The 26,105-nt window shown below is 39.5% G+C and overlaps 3 protein-coding genes across 14 annotated transcripts; 2 read left to right on the top strand and 1 right to left on the bottom strand.

Annotated features, from left to right (window-relative positions):
• The first annotated feature begins 2,195 nt into the window (after positions 1–2,195).
• CYTC6A (Cytochrome c) lies at positions 2,196–6,069 on the top strand. 9 transcript variants are annotated; one of them, XM_078581796.1, is made up of 8 exons: positions 2,197–2,460; positions 3,475–3,572; positions 3,799–3,830; positions 3,885–3,948; positions 4,038–4,257; positions 4,339–4,408; positions 4,482–4,609; positions 5,934–6,069. In XM_078581796.1, exons 1-5 carry the CDS (start codon positions 2,229–2,231, stop codon positions 4,182–4,184), a joined length of 573 nt encoding a protein of 190 aa, XP_078437922.1. In that variant the 5' UTR covers positions 2,197–2,228; the 3' UTR covers positions 4,185–4,257; positions 4,339–4,408; positions 4,482–4,609; positions 5,934–6,069. The 9 variants fall into 9 exon arrangements, with proteins under 9 accessions (XP_078437926.1, XP_078437924.1, XP_078437925.1 ...); XM_078581795.1 differs by lacking the exon at positions 5,934–6,069 and adding an exon at positions 5,110–5,319; XM_078581800.1 differs by lacking the exon at positions 5,934–6,069 and having other exon boundaries at positions 2,196–2,460; positions 4,345–4,375; positions 4,482–4,679.
• Positions 6,070–6,660: 591 nt separating this feature from the next.
• On the bottom strand, positions 6,661–11,727 carry LOC144708458 (2-oxoglutarate (2OG) and Fe(II)-dependent oxygenase superfamily protein). 4 transcript variants are annotated; one of them, XM_078581788.1, is made up of 4 exons: positions 11,519–11,727; positions 8,249–9,338; positions 7,679–8,124; positions 6,661–7,155 (listed from the first exon to the last, which is right to left on the bottom strand). In XM_078581788.1, the coding sequence occupies exons 2-3, from the start codon at positions 9,297–9,299 to the stop codon at positions 7,739–7,741; spliced, it is 1,437 nt and encodes a 478-aa protein (XP_078437914.1). In that variant the 5' UTR covers positions 9,300–9,338; positions 11,519–11,727; the 3' UTR covers positions 6,661–7,155; positions 7,679–7,738. The 4 variants fall into 4 exon arrangements, with proteins under 4 accessions (XP_078437914.1, XP_078437916.1, XP_078437917.1 ...); XM_078581790.1 differs by having other exon boundaries at positions 6,661–7,106; XM_078581791.1 differs by having other exon boundaries at positions 6,661–7,095.
• A 3,869-nt stretch (positions 11,728–15,596) lies between these two features.
• Positions 15,597–19,304, top strand: LOC144708659 (pentatricopeptide repeat-containing protein At4g13650-like). The gene has a single exon (XM_078582075.1). It carries the CDS (start codon positions 16,019–16,021, stop codon positions 18,848–18,850), a length of 2,832 nt encoding a protein of 943 aa, XP_078438201.1. The 5' UTR covers positions 15,597–16,018; the 3' UTR covers positions 18,851–19,304.
• The last annotated feature ends 6,801 nt before the right edge of the window (positions 19,305–26,105 follow it).

Genomic DNA, 26,105 nt, shown 5'->3' with positions numbered 1-26,105 from the left:
TCTAGGACCACTCTATGCATCCTTCTATCATTGGTATGTCATCTCCTTATTCATCTCTTACTTGAATTATCTAACAATATTATCTCTCTCTCGTTCGATGATTGATTTTTCTTACATCTATCCATCCATTATAACATCCATCAAATACCATATCTCCATTCATCTATTCATCTATCATCTTGTCTTGCATCACTATATCCATATATCATTCTCTGTATCTGTCATTCCATCACTTGATAAGTCATCTCTGCATATATTTTGATTCAATTATATCATCCGTCTGTCTAACTTTTGATTTAAGTCTATATCATGTCTATCCATTTATCCATCACTACATCTCCCCCTTCATATTTTCATCTATCATCTCTCTTTGCATCACTATATCTATATATCATTCTCTGCATCCATCATTCCATCACATGATAAATCATGCCTGCCTATCTTTTGATTCAATTATATCATATCTGTGCCTAACGTTTGATTCATGTTTATATCATATCTATCCATGTATCCATCACTACATCTCTCCATTCATATTTTCATTTATCATCTCTCTTCGCATCACTATATCCATTTATCATTCTCTGTACACATCATTCTATCACATGATAAATCATCTATGCCTGTTTTTTTATCCAATAATATCATCTCTCTGTCTACCTTTTGATTTATGTATATATCATCTCTATCCATTTATCCGTCATTACATCTATTCATACATTATCTCTCCATTCATATTTTCATATATCATCTCTCCTTGCATCATCACATTTGTATACCATTCTCTGTATACATCACGTGATGTATCATCTCTGCCTATCTTTTGATTCAATTATATCATCTCTGTCTACCTTTTGACTTATGTCTATATCATCTCTATCCATTTACCCATCATTAAATGTATTCATAGATCATCTCTCCTTGCATCACTAGATCCATACGTCGTTCTCTGTATCCATCATTCTATCCCTTGATAAATCATCTCTGCCTATATTTTGATTCAATAATATATCATCTCTCAGTCCACATTTTGACTTGTGTCTAGATCATATCTATCCATTTATCCATCATTACATCTGTTCACGCATCATCTCTTCATCTATTATATCTCCTTGCATCACTATATCCATAAATCATTCTATGTATATATAGTGCATGATCGTCCAGGACGGGGACGAATGACTGGATGGGACGAAGCTCATTCTGTCCTATGTCCCAAATTTTTAGAGTTTTGTCTTGTCCAGAGTTCGTCCCATCCAAATATTTTCGTCCACATCCCCTACGATCCTTAAACCGACCCGTTTGAGACATTCGCTTCTCGTCTGGGATGAAAAAAATAGGTCAACCTTATAAATGCTCCGCTCCCGCTCGGCTTTCCCTCTCGAGCTCTCAGTTCCTGCTCGGATCGTGCTCAGCCTTCCCTCTCACGGGACGCAAAAACTGTCCCGTCTGCCGTCCTTGCCCCCGATGGAACGGTTATTTCCTCCATGGGCGAAAAAATCGTCCCGTTCGGAGACCAGCGTACGATTCTACGTCTTGTCATTCGTCTGAACTCCCGGATGGCATGTTTTTTTCATCCACGGACACGATGATAGTGCAGGGACGCGGACGTGACGATTTTTTCATCCCACGACAAAAAAATCACCCCGTCCGCAAGGTTGGACGAAAATTGGTATGGAAATTCGTCCCGAGACCTGCCGGACGGGACGGTTTTTTCGTCCCAGGACGAAAAAATCATCCCGTCCGTAAGGTTGGACGATAATTGGGATGGAAATTCATCCTGAGACCTCCGGACGGGACGATTTTTTCATCCCAGTACGAAAAAATCATCCCATCTGTAAGGTTGGATGAAAATCGGGACGGAAATTCGTCCCGAGACCTCCGGACGGGACGGTTCTCGTCCACTCGAACGGAAAAACCATCCCATCCGTGTCCCTGCACTGATTCCATCCAACCTTACATCTGTCCCGTACATCGTCCATGTCCCGGACGATCCGGAACTATATATGATGGATATATCTGTATGCATCATATGATATATGATGATATATTATTGAATCAAAAGATAGGCAGAGATTACTTATCATTTTATGGAATGATGGATACAGATATATCCATCATGTATCATCTCTATTCATATATCCATCATCTATCTGTCCATCTCTCTCTCTATATATATATCCCCACTGTCATCTATCCTGTCTCGGCTTCTCATTCCTACACCTTCCATGGCGATGCTGACGGTGATGAGCAGTGCCTGCTGCCATGGCGGAGACCGCGGCAAGCTTCATCGGGGAGTAATCATGCGCAAGAATCAAGATCTGAAGCGAGAGCTGCGGGTACAGCGACGGGATGATTCGTCGAAGAGCTTCTCGTCTGGATCTCTTCGCCAAATCGCGATTCCTCTTGCTGCTGCAATCCTCTTCTTGTCCCCTCCCAATCTCCTCGTTTCTCATCCAGGTAACAATTGCAATGCTACTTCCTGCTTGATCTTCTGCGATGGACGGGCGATTGTTGGTTTTGAATGTTTGCGACGGTTCTTCATTCGTCCAGTCCGTGATTCGCTGTTGGAATAGCAGAATGCTAATTATAATGTTTTTTTAGGTTTGCGATGGTTTTAAATTCGAACCGGAATATGAGTTTTTAGTGGGTTATTCTATAAATTGGCGTCGGCTCTACTGAGATCTGTTCTTCAATCGAGTGTGTGATTTGCATTTGGGGAGACAATGCGCAATTGCCAATATGACACCTCGAACGAAGAATTAATAGATGATTCTTAAATTTTACGTATTATCAACTGATGGTTTGCGAAAAATCAACAAATGCAGTCCTCTCGTTGACCCCTCCCAATCTCCTCGTTTCTCATCCAGGAATAATTGCTACGTTGCGACGGAGTGATAGATGATTTTGAAGGTTTGCGACGGTTCTTCTTTCGAGTGGAGTCTGTGTTTACTGTTTTTCGTTCGAGCCGATGATTGGTGCTAGAAAAAGTGATCCTAATCTTAATGTTTGCACGGATGATTCTCCGAATTTCCCAATTAGATTTCTTCTTCAATCGAGGCGATGAAGTACTATATCGGAAGAAAGAACAACCAATACATTACTCCAAAATTGTTCATTGTTGTAAGAATCTTGAATATTCTTCTTTGGGTTTTGCCTACATCTATAGACCCGCGATAAGTCTTACCAATAATTTTCATCGATTTGACTGGGATTTCTTCTTCAATCAAGTTCTTGAATTAATACATTGAAATTGATTTATCCATTGTAAAAACTTCCAAAATTTTCACCTTTCAACCAGCAATAGAAACTTCCAAAATTTTGCATCCATTATCCTGAGATTTCTTCTCCAGTCCGATTGATGAACTAAGTTTTAGAGTAATATTACTTTCGGATACAAAACTCAGGCATGTTGATCCTCCAGAGAACTCCTGTTCTTCGCTGATTTTTCCACGCCTTCCCCATTTTCTGCAGAAACATTCATGGCGGCAGAAGCATCCACAAGAGGCGCAGCGCTCTTCAACAAGGCATGCATTGGCTGCCACGTTGGTGGCGGCAACATTCTGCAGCCGGTAAAATTTCTTCTCCACATTAAAATATATCTATATTAGAAAGAACTTGAGTTTCTTTATCCCATCACCTCTTCCATCCATGGTCATTCCTGAACTTTTTCATAGGGATAAAAAACTTAAGCGATTTCAAGGGGAAAAAAGGCCCAATTTAGTAGTAGATGTAGTGATAAGAATTCAAGAAAAACTTGGAAAAATAAACCCAATTTCTTATTTCTTCTCCTTGCAGGGTGCCTCCCTATTCACAGAAGATCTAGAGAGGTAGACTACTATTCTTCCTGGAGGTAGAATTTCAGTCCTCATCTTCTCTTTCAGGAACGGCATCGTCACCGAGGAGGAAATCTACAACATAACCTACTTTGGCAAGGGCAGAATGCCTGTAAGTTGGAAGTATGCATTTCCATGGAATCATCCATGGATAAATCTTTGTTTTAATAACTCTATTCTTTCTTAATCTGTATTTTTTAGGGTTTTGGGGAGAAATGCGCACCGAGGGGGCAGTGCACGTTTGGGCCAAGGCTAAAGGAAGATGAGATCAGGGAGCTGGCGGAGTTTGTCAGGTTGCAGGCTGCCAATGGCTGGCCCAAGATCGAGCTAGAGGGCGAAGCCCAATAGAAAAAAAACAAAACAAAGATGGGGAAACTCTGATGGAAAACAGGAAGGGAGAAGATATGGGTGATGGAAACAGGTAGAGAGAGAGAGAGAGAGATGGGTTTTGCTGCAGAAATTTAGGAGAAATTTGATTAATTTTTCTGAAAAAAATTGGAAGAAGCAGGACTTGGAGTAGTCTTCTCCAACTGCAACAGGTAGAGAGAGAGAGAGAGGCACGAACTAAACCGGTAACATTGGTCACTGTGCTCAAACTTCTCTTTGCCTCATCTTATACTGAATGCTTCGCTCTTGCTTCTTCAGGAGACTGCCAAGGGACTATTGGGAATGCCAAAATCTTGCTGAATTGTGTACCAGACACCCCCTTCAAGCTGATAAATGTACTTCATTTGCCAGAATGGATGTTGGCTGCAGGACGAAGATAATTTACGGTTAGTGGAACTCTACTGTTGATATAGCATGGCTACTGTTGATAATTTACGGTTACCTTGAGGTCTTCAACGTCCTCTCGAAGCTTTCGTGGGGGTGGACTAGGGATGGTTTTTTTTGCGCAGTGTGGTTCGTATCGAACCAAACTTCGCGCAAGCCACAGAGCATCTATCCGTTCACGTTTACAGGCCTTTGGGCACTGTGATTACGTGCGGTTTTTTAAAAAGTTGTTAATTCCTCGGTGACCTGCAAGGCTGGGACTATGATTCTGGAACAGACTTTCTGGTGAATGATATGATTCTCATCCTATCTAGGGGTAGTCTCGTCATGTTATCCAACAACGGCATTTTAGTCGTTTGACAATTATGTATATCCTTTAAATAGGGCAGCCCTCCATTTAGGGGTATGAAGGTCACTTGTCTTTCATCTCTATGTCTAAGTCCCATCTCTCCCTTTGTGATCGCCGTCCCTTGTAATCAGCGCTTCCTCATCACGTCTTCAGGCTGCTCTCTCATTGATCCCTGCTTCATCGGATCGATCTCTCCTCGGATGATTCCCGTTTCTCCCCTCCAAACCCCGGAATATCTACACCCATCTTGCCCCCTTCCCCAATACGAGCGTACATCAATGTTTGTATCAGTGACCGCAGACTGTGATCTCTGCATCCTGCCGCGATTGAGGCCTTTCCCTATTGCTGCCGCCATTCCAGACATCTGTATTTCTGCTTTCATTTTCGTCTTCGTCTTCTTCGGTTTCCGTCTTCTGTTCTTCTTTTGTCTTCTAAACTTTTACATCTTCCTCACCTCCTTCCTCTTCTTCGTTGTCATCTTCTACCTTCCTTCTTGTTTTTCTCATTCCATTCTTTTTTTTTCTTCTTCCTCTTCTTCATCATTTTCTTCTTTTTATTCTGCTTTTCTTCTTTGTTATCTTCTTCAGTTTGTCATTCCTCTCTCTCATTCTTTAATTTTCTTTATATTCTTCTTTGTGTTCTTTTTCTTCTTATAACTTCTTTTTCTTTGGCATCTTCATCATCTCCTTCCTCTTCTTTCTTTTCTTTCTTTAATCCTCAGTTTTCTCATTTTTTTCCTATTCTTCTTCTTTCTTATTATTTTTCTTTTTTTCTTTTTTCTATTCGTCTTCTTTCTCATTGCTCATTTTTCTTCTTTTTCTAATTATTTTTCTTTTTGTGCTCTTCTTTTTCTTTCTTCTTTCTCATACTCTTCTTTTTCTTACTAGTTTTTGTTTTTCATTTGTGTTCTTCTTTTGTCAATCCTCTCTCTTATTCTTCTTTTTCTTCTTTCTCTTTCACTGTGCACTCTTATACAGTGCACCCATGGTCTTGCCACAGTGCACATGCTTTTCTGCAATGCACACCGTAGCTTGGCGTAGGCGTTTTTTTTCCTCTTCCTCATCCAGCAAGCATTTTCTAGTAAAATATTTCAGTTTGGGGAAGTTTTTTTTTAACATTTACAGTTTGGGAAAGTGGAGAGAAGATAGGGTATAGGGGCAAGATACCCCATAGTCCTAACATGTAAATCTGGGCACAAAAGAACTAAGCTTTCTTACATCTGAAGAATCCACAGGGAAGAGGAAGCTCCAAGGAGAGAGAAAGTGTAGAAGAAAACAAAACACCTTATCTTAGGGTTCTCTTCAAGAAAGTAGATATAGAGTGAACAACGGAAGAGAGAGAAAAAGATAAAAGAAACATATTGAAAGAGAAAGAAAATAAGAAACATATAGAGTATTCAACAACATCTGTCTGCCATGAATAGGCATATGGGCATCAGCAATTTTACATAATACATCCTGCTTAAACAAACGTCCATTTCTAGAACCTTCTACATCCTTAGCACAAATGGTAATAAGCACTTGGCCGTAACAAAGACAAAGACCAAACAGGAGTACGCGATGCTAATGTGCCTCGGATGATCCACATCTCCAGGTAGAAGCGTTCCGTTCTTTTTTGTGCGAATTGTTCGTTCTGTTCGGTTTTCCGAACAGAACAAATTTTGTTCTAGTTTTGTGCGAATGTGCAAATGTGCAAATTTTGTCGTTTAAAAAAAAAAAAGAATAGAACAAAGAACAAGGCCCTGTGCGGTTCTTTTGTGCGAATTTTTTGTTCGTTTTAAACGAACAGAACAGAAAAACCATGTCTATCTCCAGGTCTGGCGCTGACGAGCACATTGAACTATCCATGTGGCAGGAGTGAACATAATGGGGGCCCCAATAACATCTTAAAATGGCCCATTTAGGACAACCCCAACTCCTTGGATAAAGGGCAAAGGCCGTTTTGGTTGGGACCAAGAATGAAGAAGGTTGATTGCTTTTGGGCCCTTCCCATTGGCTATGCCATTTGACTTGCGCTCGCGAGGAAGCGCAGCTATCATCCTTCTGTGAGTCATTGATGGATGACAACAAATGGAAGCCCATCTGACATTTTGGCCCAACATGTGCTTCCACCGCCGAACAGATGCTTTCAGACTGAGACCTGGACAAGATCTAAATACAGCATCAGAGGGAAAGCTCTGGGTCTTGCCTCTAAAAAAAGCTGTCAAAGAAAAGCAAGTTACAAACCTCGGAGAATAAAAAATTGCAAACATCAACGCAAGAATTAAGGAAGTAACAGAAATTGCAGCCTTAAACTGAAAATATTTAGACTGAAAAAACTAGGGATGCAACAGAGCTTGGAGCAGAAACCTAGCAAACTCCCAAAAACAGGAGAGCAGCCTAACTTGGATCACAAATTAGCAAATTTGATGGGAGAAATAGCTTGAATCAGAAAATTATCAAACTTTGACAGAAAATAAATAGAAAACATCAATGTCTCAAAAAACAACCAGCAGAACACAGAAAAGAGAAATTAACAAATTTCGATTGAAGAAAGAGGGGAGCAACAGGAATCACGGCAGAACTTCGTGGGAACTAGCACAATTTGGAGCAAAATAATAGAAACAACTTTGGTAAAAAAGACAGGAAAACAACTGAAAATTGGCAAACTTTGATCTAAGAAACTGGGCAGCAGTACAACGTGTGACCTGAACGAAGAAAAAGGGGGAAAAAGATAAACTAACCTTCTATGCCCTCAGTTGTGAGAATCAACTAGATTTAAGGAACCAATAACTTGACGTATGTCAACCAGACTGCTGACGGGGCTCAATAAAAGCGAGATCCATATCGTGCTGGGCGACTGTCCAGCCGGGTTCAAAGGCTTCGAGGAATCCGAGCTTGGCCTTGTTGGGGAGGTCGTGGGGGTGGACAAAAGGCACGCTAAGGGGCCATCCAAGCTCCATGCGGACACGGCCACAGGGGCTGTCCAGGGCCCTCACATGCTGCCCCTCACAGTCCTTTAAGCTGCAAAATCTCAGTTTTATCCCCTTCTTGTCGGCAATGCTCTGCACTCGCTCTCGGAGCACTCTCTGGGCCTCTAGTCGCAGCCTCTTCGATGGCGGGAGCGGCTTGCACCGCCCTGAGTTCTTCTCTCTCTTTGCTGCCACCTTCAAAGATTGGGATCCTCCACCTGTTTTGATACAAATAGTCAAATCAGTTTTCTTTTCTGGGTGACCTTATGCCTCAAATAAGGAAAGTGAAGAGTTTTAGTTAATTGGTGAAGGCTAGTTATGGGGATAAAAGCTGGTGCCCACCTTCTTGGGATGCCACATAGACATAATTAGGGAAAGTGTGCTTGAAGAGACGCTGATCGATGGGGGGTGGCCTCTGCATAAAGTCATCCACTAGAATGGGAATCTGGAACTGGTCTTCAACCCCGTGGCCAGCCGCCCTCATCTCTGAGCAACTGAGACTGGCCATGGACTTGGGCATGAGCTTGAAAGAGATAGAGCACCGGCCGTAGATGTTTCCATGCAGTCTATCTATCTCTGTCCGGTGAACTGCCGGACTAACATAACCTGCTGTGGCTTGATAGAGCGTCAGACCAGGATAAACAACAGCTTCCTGCGGCCCGAGATCACCATCGACGAGAACCCACTGGCCATGCTGATCTCTCACGTGCAAACCGCACTTATCCGACTTAATTACAGTGATTAGGCTCTTATCCACCTGGTGATTAAGCTCTGGATCTTGGAAGATAACCAGCTGGCCTCTATCCTGTGCCGCCATGTGCTGTGCTTCGTGGAATGACGGTCTTGAGTGACAGCAGACAGAAAGCACCGACGAGGAGACTTCTCTGCTCCGTAGGGGAACATTATCAAGGATTTCGGCAAAGCAGAAGCTCCTCAGGCTCAAGGAAAAGCTTATGGCATCCAAGATAGCACGAGATGCTTTCCCTAAGAGGGAAAATATGTCAGGCAGGCCGACGGGAGGAAACCCTAATTCTCCATTGGGCTCTGTCGGAGTTAGACCAGGTCGAAAATCATAAGTTTCATGCCATTGCTGAGGGTTTGAGTAGTAACCATGAGTTCTGCACCAGTCCCTTGGATCGCCAGGGTGGACCATCTCAGAAGATGGGTATGCACTCTGATGGAAGAAGAGCCGAGAAGATTCAAGCCCAGATCTCAATAAAGCACCGTCATTGGCCGGAAGCTGGATTATGGCACTGGAGAATTGGGCGAAAGATTCGGCGAGAGTTGACACCGAGGATTTGTATGAATCTGATGGGAGGCCTTCGGGGGACACAAGATCAATCAGCCTCACCCTGCCTATTGATGACAATATATCGCCTGACATTGAACCCATGCGAAGTTACCTTTGGTTCCAGCAAAAGTTTAGCTGCATCTGCAAGGAATTAAGGTTATCAGAGGCAAACAAATATCACGATGAACATTTTTTTCTTTTGAATGAAACACGATGAACATATAAAAAAGAGGTTATAATGTTTATGTACACTAGTTTCTTCTCTACAAAATAAATTGTGAATCAAACAGTTTATTTCATTATAATTTCCTCACGCATTGATTTCCCAATTAAAAGGTTGGCAATGATTTATGCTTTCAAGAAATAATCTGAACAGATTGAGATTTAAATTCAAGGCGGCATATTTGATGCTTGAACTTGCAATCTCCAAAACAAAAGAGTTAACTTTGAGTAGGACCAGGAAGAAGATGGATGCCAGAGGATTTTGGCGTTTCTGTTTGCGTCAGAATAATTAATGTGGCACAGAAATAAAAAGATTAGACAATAATAAAAAACTAAACAATTGAATAACCAGTTACTTCTGACAATGTCATGACACAACATGAGTCACACTCTTAAAATGGTAATCTGATACGTTTTTCACACGTAAGTATTGGAGACGATTCAAAAGGCAACGAAAGCCAGCTACAAACACGTGCGGGACCCGTACGTGAGAGACCCTTTTAAGGGGAAGCTGAGCAAGAAATGAGGCACGGGGGTTGTTTTCAAGATTGGGATGGTCAGAGAGACCGGAGGCCAGAGCAGCAGAGGTCCGTGGCCAGAGGGAAGGAGGATCGACCTGGAGAGAGATTTATCTTTCTTCTTCTTCTTCTTCCGTGCGGTTGACATTGAAACATTTCATTGTTGTTCTGGATTCTACTATTGACTATGCCCTTGAGGAGTTGCAATTCAAGATTCATTCCAGATTCGTTTTTTGGGTTTCATACACAGAGAGTAATCATAATCCTAATGATAGAAAGTCTGTTAGAGTCCTGATGAGATAACCAAATCTTGAAATTGTGGGGTTATAAATACCCCCTTCTAATATCATTCGAGGGACTTTTGATGAAAGATCAACTTGTGGTTTCTTGGCACGAGTAGCTGTGTCCGGCTTTCGTGAGGGCAAGAACTCCCGATTCGGAGGTTCTTGAGAGTTTGTTCCCCAATTGTTCTCTCTTCTCTCTTACCTCTTACATCTCTCCTATTCTCCTCTCTACCCCTCGTCCCAATACTTGATTTTGTTAGTTCTCCACGGGAATTGGAACAAAGTCTCTCTAAAATAAAAACTTTATTTCTGTCATTTATTCTGTCCGTAAAATGTTCTTCCAAGAGAAATACCTCGTAAAACTTGATCTAAATACTGTGCCTGGGTGACTTTCTTGATTGGATATCTCTAATCGAAAAATTAGGGATTTTTACATAGTTCTGTACTAGGGTTTTGTGCTTTTACAAGACAAATTATTTGATGTATAAGTGACTTGATATTTTTCCCATACTTCTATCCCTCTTCATCCTCTTTCTTCAAAGAAAAATATCTCTTCATCCTCTCTCCAATATAACATCATGGATTAATCTGGAGTTTGAAGCCCAGCCAAGGCATTAGAATAATATGTTTGAGCTCTTCTCAGTTTCATTTCAAGCTTTTCACCTCCTCTAATTTGGACTTTGAGACTTCTGCGTTACTGTCTATAAAAGCATTAAAAATTGACTGTAATAGGAATAGCCCTTCCTTCATGAAAAGTAACAATTCACGTTATTTATCGGTATTCAAGTTGAGGAGACATTCTACTACGGAAGACCTTTCGGGAATAGTTCTTCTGATAGTTAAAACCTCGTTTCGTTCTGGCAACAGATTCATGAAAATACAAGCAGCAATCATGGCACCCCAAAGAAATGATATAAACCGAATCCCTGTGTGACTAATTTTCTGATCTTACGCCAATTTAGAGTAAAAAACATAGTATCAATCTCCTAGTGTTCTCGTTATACCCCGATATCGTTTTCTAACCATGCCAACATTTTTAGAAATAACCTAAAAAATGTATCATTTTTCTATCTAAGTTGAATATTGACACAATATCAAATTCAGATACAGGTGTTTAACTGGAACTGCTGGAAACTAAGAACATAAAACTATTTTTTTCGCTAAACCAGCCTACGGTGCTACAGCTCAACAGAGCTTAATAAAAGCAATGCCGATGGGGGTATCTCTCGAATTTCAGACAGAAAATCAGATCTGCGTGTCGAAATCCTCCGTTCAAAAAAGGGTTCTCGATTCTTACCGTTGATCGATGCCCCGTCTGCGGCAGGATCGAAACAGAGTAATGTAGATCACAGATTGAAAAACTGATAATCTAGACGTCCGAGGCACTTTCCCGGCACTCTCTTTACGATTTTCACCGCCCGGCAACAACAGAAGAACCCATTGAAATGGAAATCGGAAAGCAGCCATATCACAAGTACTAAAAACTCTCTCTTTCGCTGTTCAAATGCTTTTCTCTTTAAAGGGTATGAACCAAAGTTGGAAAATATTTATTTGCTTCTCTCTCTATTCTTTGATATTCGTTTTGTTTCTCTCTCTCTCTCTCTCTACAGATTTACTTCAGTCTAAACTTTGCTTGATAAATACTTCCTGAAGAGCATGAATGTAAAACCAGAAATGACAATTTGTTCCCCTATACATCTTGCTATTACCTCACTGTCTCTCTTTCTTTTGTTGATCTCTCTATCCCTCTCTCAAACTATATTTTTCTCTCTACCTCTATGGGTGTTTTGGCCTAAACACTGTGCCGGTACGACCGACCCAAGGGTCATCTTCGTACAATGATCCAGACGTGACCTGTCGCCTTCCAGGGGGTTTATACGTGTAAAGGTTAAGTGTTTGCGAGAGTGAGTATGTGTGGAGTGAGCATACATATCGCAATTACACACGAACCCTACTTGTTATCTCTCTCTCTCTCTCTCTCTCTCTCTCTCTCTCTCTCTCTCTCTCTCTCAATTTTGAGACTCTGTACATTTCATCCCTTCTCTCTTTCTAACACTGTCTTTTAAGAACCCTAATAAAAGCTAATGTGAACTTTGATGTGAACTGATATAGGCATTAAATGACAAAGAGTATAATTAAAAATATAAACAAAACAAACTTCAAGGAGTTCATCACTTTACCAGCAAGTGACACTGTGAACTCGTGGATATTCACATGTCAAAAGTATCACCTTTTAGATGGCAGGGTGATTTCCAGCATGTATATGAGGAGTTCACACTTGTTTTTAGGACACCCAAGGCTTTGCCAAATTCTCATTATGTCTACTAAGGAATGAGAGACAAAGACTTGTATCCTTCTTGATTGAAGCCTTCTAGCTAGAGCTCAACAATTGGAATAGATCAGATCAAATATGATCAAATGTGTTTGGGATCTGATTTTAAGATTTCGTCAATTGCATGAGTTAGAGCTCTATTGTGGCCAATGGGCTGATCTGATCAATGGGTCCATCTGAAAATGGATTGGCAGACCAGACCAAAAAACTATAAAGAATATGGGGGAGAGGATTATGACACTCAAAGAATAAGGTGATATAAAATTTCAAGTTATCATGATTTGATAACATGTATTTAAATATGATAGCAAAAGAAGAAATGGGTAGTGGACGATAAGCTAACAAGAGAGAGTAAGATGTGATGCAAATAAACACCATAAAGTCCTACTTAATAATTCCCCCTATAATATAAAAAAATGGATAGTATTGAGACCCAACTTACTACAAACCCATGGAACAAGGGCGAACAGACCCATTAGTGAAAATGTCATCCCTTTGGCTAGCAGAAGAAACATAAAACATGCATAACTGCCTAGTTTCTAGCTCTTCCTCAGGAAAGTGCCAATCCAACTTGACATGATTAGTACCATCATGTTGGACTGGATCCTGATCAATAGTAATATCCTATGTATTATCACAGTACTTCTGAATTGGATGAGGAATATATATATCTTAATCCAAAGAGCTTTGCACACTCCCGCCGCAAGAGCTTGTAAATCTATGTTAAAACTTAAGCGACCACCTCACATTAGAAGCAACATACTCATTAGAAGGAACATAATCAATCATTTGTTGGTATGAAGTGTCAGATTAGTTGCACATGGGATCCAAGATCATGTAACTTGTTCATCTGGATAATAACAGTTGAAGAGTTGGGAATGAGTTTTGAAGAGGTATTGTAAGTGCAAATGACAGAAAGTCGCCAAAGTGTATGATGAGTGTGATGACCTAGAAAGAGTTTTGGCACAAAAATTTGGGAGATTTTTCCTGGGACCGTAGTTATATATAATAGTAACTATAAGTGGGATTTTTTCTAGCTGCCTTCACAAATTTTTAATTTTTCCGAAGCATCTTCTTGGCTCTGCTCCAATTTTCATGGAGTGTCAACTGACTTTTAGACTGGAATTGCTCCCCAATAGTGTGGAGATACTCATCAAGTGAAGTTTTTTAATGTTGGTTGAATCCAAAGATCCTAGGTAAAATCTCATACTCCAGAAACAGAGACTAAATGCACAATCTGGGAAGAATAAGTGAGACTAATTCTGGTAGAAAAAAAGAATCCAAGCAAAGATCCACCTTTTTCCATCAGGGTATCAATAAGAAGGACAACTTGGAGGACTATCCACTACATGTTCACTCTTTAGCCAAACTATCACTTCGAGTGAGATGAAAAATGTCACAATATAATGGATATAATCCATTCCAGCTACAACTCATAAGCAAATATACACTACAGTCTACTCCCCCTTCCCTCTTTGATACAATCTCCAAACTTAAATGACATCCCCTTATTTTTTGTTCCTGACAAAACTGTCTATCACTCTCTCATTTCCTTAGCTCTAATTCCTAGCATAAACTAAACCGTGTCCATATATTCTATCACGTCACACACACAGTCACACATAAATATATTATATTGACGAGGACGAAGATGGTTTTTTTTCATTTTGGGACGAAAAAACCATCCCATCCGCATACTTTGGAAAACAGACAGGATGAATGCATTAAATTTCCATTGTATGTTTTTTCGACAATATTTTAAATTACGTGATTCAGAACGTCTATCGTTTTCCATTCCTGATGTCGCATGGCATCTTAACACTAGGTGCAGACTAGTTTCTGGAGGGGACAGTTCCAGACGAGACAGTTTTGGACGGGGCAGTGTCAGTCGATCCGAAAGAAGGGACATATAACACGATGGTTTCAGACCACCAAAAAAAATGAGACATGGGACGGAACGAAAATCCATTTACTCTCTCTCAGACCCTCACTCTCTCACCATGTTTATCTCTCTCTCTCTCTCTACTTTCTCACGTCCTAAGTTCTAATTTGTGGCACTGACTACAATCATCTATATAAACTCTCATATGTCATTAAACCTCTGAAAATCATGTTAAAGACTCCATTTTTAACTCCCCCACCTCTCTCTCTCTGTTCATCTCCGTGGTCTCACAGCTCTCTCTCTCTATCTCTGTCTCTATCTCTCTCTCTCTGTTCATCTCCGTGGTTTCACAGCTCTCTCTCTATCTCTGTCTCTATCTCTCTCTCTCTCTATCTCTATCACTATATCTATCTCTATAACTATCTCTCTCTATCTCTATCTCTAACTCTATCTCTATCTCTATCTCTACCACTCTCTATCTCTATCTCTCTCTATCTCTCTATCTATCTCTACCTCTATCTCTATATCTATCTCTATATCTATCTCTATCTCCATCTCTATCTCTATCTCCATCTCTATCTCCATCTCCATCTCTATCTCTATCTCCATCTCTATCTCCATCTCTATCTCCATCTCTATCTCCATCTCTATCTCTATCTCTATCTCTATCTCTACCACTCTCTATCTCTATCTCTCTCTATCTCTCTATCTATCTCTACCTCTATCTCTATCTCCATCTCTATCTCTATCTCCATCTCTATCTCCATCTCTATCTCTATCTCCATCTCTATCTCCATCTCTATCTCCATCTCTATCTCCATCTCTATCTCTATCTCTATCTCTATCTCTATCTCTATCTCTATCTCTATCTCTATCTCTATCTCTATCTCTATCTCTATCTCTATCTCTATCTCTATCTCTATCTCTATCTCTATCTCTATCTCTATCTCTATCTCTATCTCTATCTCTATCTCTATCTCTATCTCTATCTCTATCTCCATATCTATCTCTATCTCTATCTCTATCTCTATATCTATCTCTATCTCCATCTCTATCTCCATATCTATCTCTATCTCTATCTCTATCTCTATATCTATCTCTATCTCCATCTATATCTCTATCTTTATCTCTAGCTCCATCTATTTCTCCCTTTCTATCTGTCTCTCTGTTTCTGTCTGTCTGTCTGTCTGTCTGTCTGTCTGTCTGTCTCTCTCTCTCTCTCTCTCTCTCTCTCTCTCTCTCTCTCTCTGGAGTCTGGAGACTCCAAGAACACCGAGCTGGCTTTACCGTGGAGGGGGGGAGTTACATCTCGCAGAGTAACACTCTTCTTCCCCCAATCTTCTTCTTCTTCTTCTTCTTCTTCCCCCAATTCCCTCCATCTTCATCTCCTTCACAGCTCCGTCGAGACCCCTCGCCATGGCCACCTCCCCTTCCTCGCCCACCACCCAGACCCGACCATCGCCGCCATCCCTCTCCTGGGCTTCACCCAAATCACCAACCCACTTCTGGGCAAAGCCGCCCACGCCCTCTCCATCCGCCATTCCTCCCCTCTCTCCGTCTTCCTCTCCAACACCCTCATCGGCATGTACTCAAGACTCAAGCTTCCCTTCATGGCCCTCCAAGTGTTCGACGAAATGCCTCTCAGAAATCCCGCCTCTTGGAACGCCGCCGTCTCCTGCTGCGCCCGCGCGGGTCTCTTCTCTGAATCGCGATTTCTTCTTCGAGAGATGCTGCTTCTCGGGATTCCCCCTAGTGGGTTCGTCTTTGCCGGGGTCCTCTCCTGCGCCATGGCCCGGGACGGAGCTCAGATTCATGGGTTCGTCTCCAAAACGGGCCAAATCGGCGATGTGTTCGTGGGTACTTCTCTTCTTCACTGTTACGGCTGCTGGGGCTTGATATCCGAGATGGAGAAGCTGTTTCCTGAGATTTCTTGCAAGAATGTCGTCTCTTGGACGGCTTTCATGTCTTGTTTAGCTCGCAACGGGCAGCTGAGGAAATCGATGGCGGTGTTTTGCCGGATGAGGAAATCCATGGCGGGGAACGAGAACTCCTTCGCCACCGTTATCAGCGCTTGCGCCGAGCTTGAAGACGCCCGTCTGGGCATGGAGATTCTGGCCCAGATCGTGGTTTCTGGGTTTGAATCCAGCGTTTCAGTCTGCAATTCTCTGATCAATCTCTTTCACCGGATCGGACGGCCGGAAATCTCCCAGTTCATCTTCCGGCGGATGAACGTCCGAGACAGAATCTCCTGGAATTCGATGCTATCCGTCTTTTCCCGCGATGGGTTTTCCTCAGAAGCTGTCCATCTGTTTAAGAACATGGTATCGACCAACATTTCCCCGGACTCTACTTCTTTCTGCAGCTTGATTTCTTCCTGCTATTCCGCCGAGCTGTTGAAATTGGGGGAATCTCTTCATTCCGTCGTCCTCAAGCTCGGGTTAACTGCTCTGGTCACAGTCTCCAACTCTCTAGTGACCATGTATTCTCTCTGCGGCGGCCATTGCGATGCCGCAGAGCAAGTGTTTGATGAAATGCCTAATAGAGATTTGATCTCCTGGAACAGTTTAATTGCCGCTTATCTCTCTTCTGGAGAAGAACACGAAGCTCTGAAACTCCTCTCACAGATGACTTTCCATGATATAAAACCCAACCCAGTGACCTTGGCCACCTCCATGGCCGCCTGCTCTTCTTCTTCATCTTCTTCTTCTGACTACTTCAAGCTGGGGAGAGCTGTTCATGGCATGGCTGTCCAGACCAAACTTGAGGACGATCTCTTGGTGGGCAATTCTCTGATCACCATGTACGGAAAGCTTGGCGCCATGGAAGAAGCTCAGAGAGCTTTCAGATCTATTCGAAACCCAGATCTTGTTTCTTGGAATGCTTTGATCAGCGTGTTTGCAGAGAAAGAACAGAGTAAAGAAGCCGTTGATCTGTTCAACACCATGAGAGTTGCTTGTTGCAGGCCGAACCAGATCACCATTGCCAAAGTCCTGGGAGCTTGCATATCTCCTCAAGATCTTTCCTCTTTTGGAACTGCTCTCCATGGGCTGGTTGTTGTCTCCGGCTTTGACGCCGTGGTTAACGTGAAGAACTCCGTCCTCAGCGCCTACTCCAAAGGTGGTGATCTCAATGCCTGCAACGCCGTCTTCGACGAAATCGATATCAAGAGTTTGGTTACGTGGAATGTGATGATCTTTGCTGGGGCTTGTAATGGGGAGAGCGAGGAGGCGTTGAAGATGTTTGTGGAGCTAAGGAGAGGTGGAATGGAAGCAGATGAGTTCACTTATTCGGCTGCCATGGCTGCATGCTCAAGCTTGGCGATATTGCAGGAAGGAGAGCAGCTCCATGGCCAGATGACAAAGCTCGGATTTTTATCAAAAACCCACGTTTTAAACGGAGTGTTGGACATGTACTCCAAGTGTGGGAAGATGAGTGAGGCAGAGAAGCTGTTTTCCACCATGGAAAGAAAGAAAAAGCTCCTGCAGACGTGGAACATCATCCTGTCTGGTTATGCCCGCCACGGGCGGTGCACAGAAGCGAAATCGACGTTCGAAAACATGATTGCAGCCGGGGAGAGCCCCGATCGGGTCACCTTTGTCTCCCTCCTCTCAGCTTACAACCATGCAGGGCTGGTTGACGAAGGGCTGGCTCTGTTTTCATCAATGGAAGGGGAATTCAGAGTTTTGCCGGAGATCGAACACTGTGTTTGCATTGTGGACTTACTGGGCCGGGCTGGGAGGATCGAGGAGGCAGAGAAGTTTGTGGAAGAGGAGATGCCTGTTCAGGCTAATGACTTGATTTGGAGAAGTTTGCTCTCTTCTTGCAGAATTCATGGTCAGGTGGCATTGGGGAAGAAGGCTGCGGAGAGGCTTCTAGAAGCTGACCCAGAAGATGATTCTGCCTATGTTCTTCTTTCAAATGTGTACGCAGGGGGAAGAAGATGGGCAGATGTGGAGAAGTTGAGGAGGAAGATGGAGCAGACGGGGACGAGGAAGAAGCCTGGTTGGAGTTGGATAAGAGTGAAGAACAGTGTGAGTGTGTTCGGGACCGGGGAAGAGGGGTTAATGTTTCACCCGCAGGCTACGGAGATTAGGGGAAAGATGGAGGAGATGATGAGAGAAGTGAGGAGAGTGGGGTACGTGGCAGAGACCCAGTTTGCATTCCATGATATGGAGGAGGAGGAGAGGGAACAGAGCTTGTGGGGACACAGTGAGAAGACGGCGCTGGCGTTGGGGCTCGTGGCGGCACCGCTGGGCGCGACCATCACGGTTTATAAGAATCTCAGAGTCTGTGGGGATTGCCATTTGGTTTATAAATTGGTCAGTGCTACCATGTGTAGGGAGATTGTGCTCAGGGATTGTTACAGGTTTCACCACTTTACAGGGGGGGTTTGTTCTTGCTCTGATTATTGGTGATGACATTGAAGTGAATGAACAAGGGACGAGGAGTTTGAGATGGAGAGGATCACTAAAAAAAATGGTGAGGTCTGAACTGCTTCTGCAGTAATTCAGCATTTTCTGGATCACTAGATTGAGGAAAATTCAGTGGATGCACATGCAGTATCAGTTATGGTAGAGTCTGATGCCGATTTTTAGTGAGCAGTAAAATTGACTCTTCAAAGGATGGATGACAGCGACAGGGAGATTGTGCACTTTTTTCCAGGAGAGACTCTCAATCATCGGATTGGATAGTATTTTTTAGGAGAATTTAACTATTGACCAACAATCCCCTCTCAAGGATGTTTTGACAAAGGTCAGTCATCAATGGCTTGACCACCGTTGGCCATCTGACTCGATGATCGATATCAATTTTGATTGATTTTTAGAATTGCCCCTTCCACTAATTAATATGAACCATGGCCTTTTACCCCCCTCCATGTATTCTCACGTGGGCATTTCTATTCTCCACGCATAAGTGACTAAATGATACAATACTCAGATAGTATGGAACTTTGAACCAAATGCTGCATCGTAGAATTTTCAAGGGCCATAAATGGAGAAGTTATCATCAATGTCCAACGTTAAATGTTTTCCATCAACTGTGAAATGGAATTGTTGTGAGCTTATAAATTAATACCCTTAATCTATAAAAAATGAAAAGAATTATGAATTTCTTGATAAAAATGATCTTAACAATCATATTTCAAATCTTTTTGAACGGTCTATATTTTTCAATATAAAACATATATTTAATTTACATAATACCTTTGTATAATTTATTTATTCTTGTTCGATATTACTTAATCTCATTTAGAATAAATTACTGATTTTTATCATTAAACTATTATCATAGAATTCTGAATAATGCTAGTTTTTAAAACCGACAGTTCTCCACATTTTGAGCCATTTTCCAGTCTTACGCTCTGTCTATATCAAAACGACTATATTATTTCAATTTATCAAGCTAACCCAAGTATTTGAATCATATACTTTTTACTCAATCATACACTAGTCCAACCATTTTTCATGCAAACGCTATTATTTGAATTATATTATTTAAAAATCAAAGCATCCACCGGGCATCTTTCTCCACTCAAATTCCGTTCCCTTCACCATTATGTTTATATTATTCCATGACATATTTCTTATTCTCCTTCAATAGTTATTATCACACGTGGAGCATCCCAAGTCAAGAAGTCGGTGGCCATCCAATATCAAATTCATCAAGCACATTTTGCAATATGTGAACAAAGGTTGGTTCTCCTGTAATAGGTATACTAATTATTATTTTATAATTTAAGTTATATCTTAAGTGGTCGACTGAACCTAGAAGTAATTCTTTAGGATTAATTTGAAATAAATGCATCCACCTGTTATCAATGAATTCAAAATTATTTGTGATTATTTGTTGTCCTCATATATGGATGACTCGTATCAATTCCTCTAGCTTCAGGTTCATACATTAGGTGACTTATATACATTTGTGGCCTCCTCAAGGAATGATTGATTTTGGATATCAAAATTCAAAATTCAGAGATATCTATTATCATTTCCTCAACTTGCTCCACATCATCAAGCTATCATGTCTCAAATTCCTTCTTACTCTGTGAAAAAGGTGGAAATATGTGCCTCCACATAGAGAAAAATAGTTTAGGTTTTGACATACATACCATTAAATAAACCCCTTCTTTAACCATTGGATGATATCACTCCTAAGGACAGTAGAGATAGGGATCACGAGTCAGATTGAACCAAATCGATGTCCTTAGTTTGTAATTTAAGGGCATATTGAAAGTTGTTGCCAGTTCAATATAAGCTGCATACCACTCACAAAAATAAACCAAATATTAAGACATATTTGTAAAATATAATATCATCATATGTTTGACCGAAACTGTTCCAGTTGTACTCTCATTTTAACGATTCCTTTTCCCCTCTCCTCGGGTTCATATTGCTCCGTCTCCCTCCTTCACATGATTACACACACTGTAGCAGTGACTGGTAGAGAAGGTGGACAATGGGGATGGCGGCTATTAACGTGAAACTTACCATATAAATATGATGTGTATCACATTTGGTTAAATTGATTAAAATTGTACTTCATATGATCTAAAATTTTATATATATTTTGGTTTTTTTCAGATTTTCGTGATTTTGGATACATAAATAAATAAATTTTACATTTTATACTTATTAATTAATGCAGGTATTTTCACCTGTTTTCAGCATTTTCAAAAATTTTAGTGCTGATTCATTGATGCATAACTTTTATTACTTTGAATATATGTTTTAAGATCATAATGGATTTAAATAAGTTCATCAAGATTTAATGGGGTCTAGGTGTATGTCTCTTTCTCTTTAGCAAATATTTGTCCAATGATTGTCCGCCAAAATCATTATATCATAATGGCATCATAATTCAAGATTCCATAATGATCCAATCATTACCTTTTTTTACTCAACATAGAGATGTAGCAATTAAAATGTAGAAATTTTTACCTTTAATGATTTTCATGTATCCATGTGTGCAAACAAAAATCTGAGTCCAATTTTTTGTAATAAATGTGATTGAAACTCACGTTGACAGGACTGAATAAAACAAATTAGGTTTTTTAGTAAAATAAATGAGACTGCAGAGCACGGACGTGTGAGACAAATTATGAATTTAATGCTGCAGGATGCCTGTCACTCGGAAGAACATATGGGAGGATGTGACTTTCTAAAATAAGGAAAATGCCACATATCGCATCACATCATTTTGGATGTGACATCTGTTGGAAATTTTGGGGCTTCAATTGATTCGATCCAAACAAAATTTCATTAAAGAATATTGAATATAAAACATATCTAAAAATGAAGAACAAAACAAACCAAAAAACATCCCTTTTGCACGTATTGAATCCATGACCTCTTAGTTCTTCAAGTGAGTATCTTTAAGCCGTTCATATGTCCGGTCGCTAGATATATCCTCTCGATCATTAGAGTTATGGATCTCCTCTTCTTTCCACCAACTCTGCTGCTCAAAAAATTGATTTGTTCTCCATGTTGTCCACACTCAAAGCTACACTCAAGGAAGATGAACACAAGAAAGAGGGACACACAAACTTACTTGCATGGGTATCTAATGAGGGTTCCCCCCTCCATTTATACTATATGGGAATATTTTTATAAAAGTCTCTATCGTCTTGAAAAATTAATAAAAAGTCCCCAAAATTTGAGTATATCCACCAACGTCCAAAAATCTTTGGTGCATGACCATCTTGGTCTATGTATAAGTCTAGTTAATAACTTTAATGTTCCCGATACTTTTATTGGGTTGATCTTATAAATTTACTATATCACGTATAGATTACTCAATTAATCATCAATCTAACCCAATTAATTAGTTGAGTTGCACACCCGTGGGGTGCCAAGATACACCTCATACACTAGAGGATACAAAGGAGCATGTCTACTCTGTCATGCAACCTCTATCTTCATTAGTAATCATGTATGTATAATCTGTCATCAACACTAGACTCCCAAATGACTTAAGGTATGGTTAATCGTCAAATCATAATAGGGCATTCTAGTTAGTAATAATGCATGGTGAAATTATCTATTTTCCAATATTTCTACCACCATGATCATCTTCTGTGATTCTATCTTGTCTAATATCGAGGATGAACAATCCCATCTTGACAACACAATCACTTTCATGGACTTTTTGCTGCATCCGAGCTATGATGTATTGAATACACAACCGTCCATCCACGAGGCATCTTTGGTGTCTCAGGTCAAAGGACCACCTACATAACCCAGACATGAATCAACCTGATTAATGATATGTATAATACCATTAAAAGGTTCATTCAGATCAATTTTGTGAACTCTTTCCCCAGAAAGAATCCACAATCTGTCGTCAATGTCTCCACACTAATGGCTACGCGATCGACTATACTCATCTTATGAGTGGTACTAATTATTGTTATCTTTTTATTTTGATATCCTTCTCAAGTATCCTTCAAATAGGCATGTATAGAGCACATGTTTAAGGACTAATGATAACCATAGTATGATATCATCATAATTCACTTGGTCATTGCATGTATTCAAGGACTTGAATTATAGGCGTCACACTTACATTATAGTGAGTATATATTGTATTAATGAATATGGAATAAAATGTGGAGTGTGAAATTCACTTGGAGGCCACATATATTCTCAACAACATCATGATTAAATAATTGATATTTTCTGTTCATTTTTATTTATTTTAATATGCTGCCTGAATGTCATTGAAGAAAGTATGTGCACTAAACTTGTTTTTATTTATTTTAAATGTCTCATAAATCCATACGAGGGCATGTTATCTACAAAAGTAAGAGATCAATTAAAGAAAAGTATGGAAAACATAAGAATTTTTAAATAAATATTTAAATATGTTTAGGATATTATACTGTTTTCTTATATTTTATATTTTTTTTGGAGACATCAGAAATTCTGTTTTATGTTTTCCTCGTATTTATATACTTTTAATGCAGTTTTCTGTAAAAATACGCCCCCCTCGATGGTTGGGTGTAGAACACGTCCACGCCATTAAATAAAATTTAATACTTAAAACCAGATGTTTAATCCAATGATTTGGTACTGATGACTTTTTAAATCCTGATGATAGAAGGATGTATTTTCCAATGATTTTCTAGGCCAATCTTTGGCCAAAGAGAAGGAAACACATGATAAATCACATATTAAATCCCCATTAAGTGATTTAAATAGGTAAAAATATGGAATAAATATTAAATATACATTTCAAATTGAGAAATTAATTTCTCTATGAAGTAGTCGTTCAAAAATTCAGGAAAATACGGGGAAACCACAAAAGATTGATATTTGTCTTTAGTAAGACAAAAAATATGATATGACTTTTAAAATTTATATCTTGCTGAATTCGAAGAGAAAAAATAATAGAACAAAAAAAATTCTGATAATCATAAAATTATACTTCTGGCTATTTTATATTGATAATCCATGATAACCATAAAAATATGGTCATTTGGGACGCATATATTTACGCAATATGCATGGTTTTGCAAAGGTAACATGAATGCTACCAACCATGCTCTTGTTCACAAATTGCATGCAAACCTAGCTCTCTTTTCTAACTTGACAATCAGATTGATTCAAATTTATTCAATTGTTCTTGATTCCTTTATTGAGACACTACTTTCTATATTCATGTTTCTTAAATGCATTCAAAAGGTAGAATATCAAAATTTTAATTTGCTTTTGGATCATGTCAATTTTAATTCATTGCTGAATTTTAATTTGCTTTTTGTGACAAGTTTTTTGGATTGAGGGATATATATTGTTACCAAAACCATGAGATATGTCATTTGAAGATTTGAGCTCCAATTATAACACGTAGGAGGAGAATTAAATCCAGCGGCAACAATGTTTCACCAATTTAAATAAATCAATACTCCAAGAGACCTCTATGACTAATTTATTTCAGCTAGTTAACCTATTAACAAAATTCTTTGTAAGGATTTCAAATAAATGTCATCTAACAAACCTAATTTAAATCAAATATTTACATAACTGAATGACTTAATTACCGTTTTGAAATATTATAAAAATAGAGTTTGTGGGAATCGAATTATCAATAAATGCTCATGATCGGATTTTATAAACTCAGAACTTCAAGGTAAATTATGTATGTTAAATTTCTGAACTAGTTCAAATTTGAAACAATAAATCAACAAAAAAGCACAAACTCACAAAAAAACTTGTAAATCATCTCACACATTAAACTTGACTAGAAAATAACCCATCTGATACATAATAAGAGAAAAACTTATCACAACAAACTTAGAACCTTTAATCACAAAAGTTTATGATTGGATACAACGAATCAAAAAACATGCACAGGCCCACTAAAAAAACTTGCAAATCATCTCATACATTGAAATTCACAACCAAATAACTCGTCTCATACATAATAAGAGGAAAACTTGTCACAAAAAGCTTAGAACCTTGAATATCCAAAGGTCATAATTGGATACAATGAATCAACAAACAAGCACAAACTCACAAAAAAACTTGTACATCATCTCAGATATTAAACTTCAATAGCAAATAACCCATCTCATACATAATAAGAGAAAACCTTGTCACAACAAACTCAGAACATTTTATTAACCAAAGTTGTAAATCATCTGATACAATGAATCAACAAAGAAGCACACACCCACAATAAAAAAAACTTGTAAATCATCCCATACAATAAAATTCACAACCAAATAACTTGTCTCGTACAGAATAAGAGGAAAACTTGTCACACAAACTCAAAAGCTCATTTTGGATACAATGAATCAACAAACAAGCACAAACTCACAAAAAAAAGTAAATAATCTCACAAAATTAAACTTCATTGGCAAATAACTCATCTCATACATAAGAAGAGAAGAGCATATCACAATCATCATCTCAATGTCCAAAGTTAATAATTGGGTACAATGAATTAGCATTACAGCACAAATTCACAGAAAACCTACTGAATTATGTCATACATGCAAATTCAGAAGCAAATAACTCATCTCATGCATAAGACGAGAAGAGCATATCACAATCATCATCTCAATGTCCAAAGTTAAATAATTGGGTCCAATGAATCAGCATTAAAGCGCAAATTCACATAAAACTACTGAATTATGTGATACCTGGAAATTCATAAGCAAATAACTCATCTCATACATAAGAAAAAAAGAGCATATCACAATCATCATTTCAATGTCCAAAGTTATTAATTGGGTACAATGAATCAGCATTAAATCACGAATTCACAGAAAACCTACTGAATTGTGTCATACATGGAAATTCAGAAGCAAATAACTAATCTCATACGTACGAAGAGAAGAGCATATCAAAATCATTACCTCAATGTCCAAAGTTAATAATTGGGTCCAATGAATAAGCATTAAAGCACGAATTCACATAAAACCTACTTAATTAAACCATACATGGAAATTCAGAAGCAAATAACTCAACTCATACATAAGAAGAGAAGAGCATGTCACAATCATCATCTAAATGTCCAAAATTAATAATTGGGTACAATGAATCAGCATTAAAGCACAAATTCACAGAAAACCTACTGAATTATGTCAAAAATGGAAATTCAGAAGCAAATAACTTATCTCATATATAAGAAAAAAATGAAAAACTTAGCCCAATATGCTCCGAACCTTCA

Source organism: Wolffia australiana, chromosome 10 (genome assembly GCF_029677425.1).
Source record: "Wolffia australiana isolate 7733 chromosome 10, ASM2967742v1".
NCBI classification, from domain to species: domain Eukaryota; kingdom Viridiplantae; phylum Streptophyta; class Magnoliopsida; order Alismatales; family Araceae; genus Wolffia; species Wolffia australiana.
Note: the sequence above shows the minus strand (reverse complement) of the source record. Positions and strands in the feature narration are given on the sequence as shown.

Bases quoted from the DNA above. Each gene is read 5' to 3' on its own strand.
- CYTC6A (XM_078581796.1), top strand. From the start codon at position 2,229: ATGGCGATGCTGACGGTGATGAGCAGTGCCTGCTGCCATGGCGGAGAC. The intron at 3,573-3,798 runs GTAAAATTTCTT...TTCTCCTTGCAG, and splicing joins GCGGCAACATTCTGCAGCCG to GGTGCCTCCCTATTCACAGA. The intron at 3,949-4,037 runs GTAAGTTGGAAG...TGTATTTTTTAG, and splicing joins TTGGCAAGGGCAGAATGCCT to GGTTTTGGGGAGAAATGCGC.
- LOC144708458 (XM_078581788.1), bottom strand. From the start codon at position 9,299: ATGGGTTCAATGTCAGGCGATATATTGTCATCAATAGGCAGGGTGAGG. The intron at 8,125-8,248 runs GTGGGCACCAGC...GTATCAAAACAG, and splicing joins CTATGTGGCATCCCAAGAAG to GTGGAGGATCCCAATCTTTG.
- LOC144708659 (XM_078582075.1), top strand. From the start codon at position 16,019: ATGTACTCAAGACTCAAGCTTCCCTTCATGGCCCTCCAAGTGTTCGAC.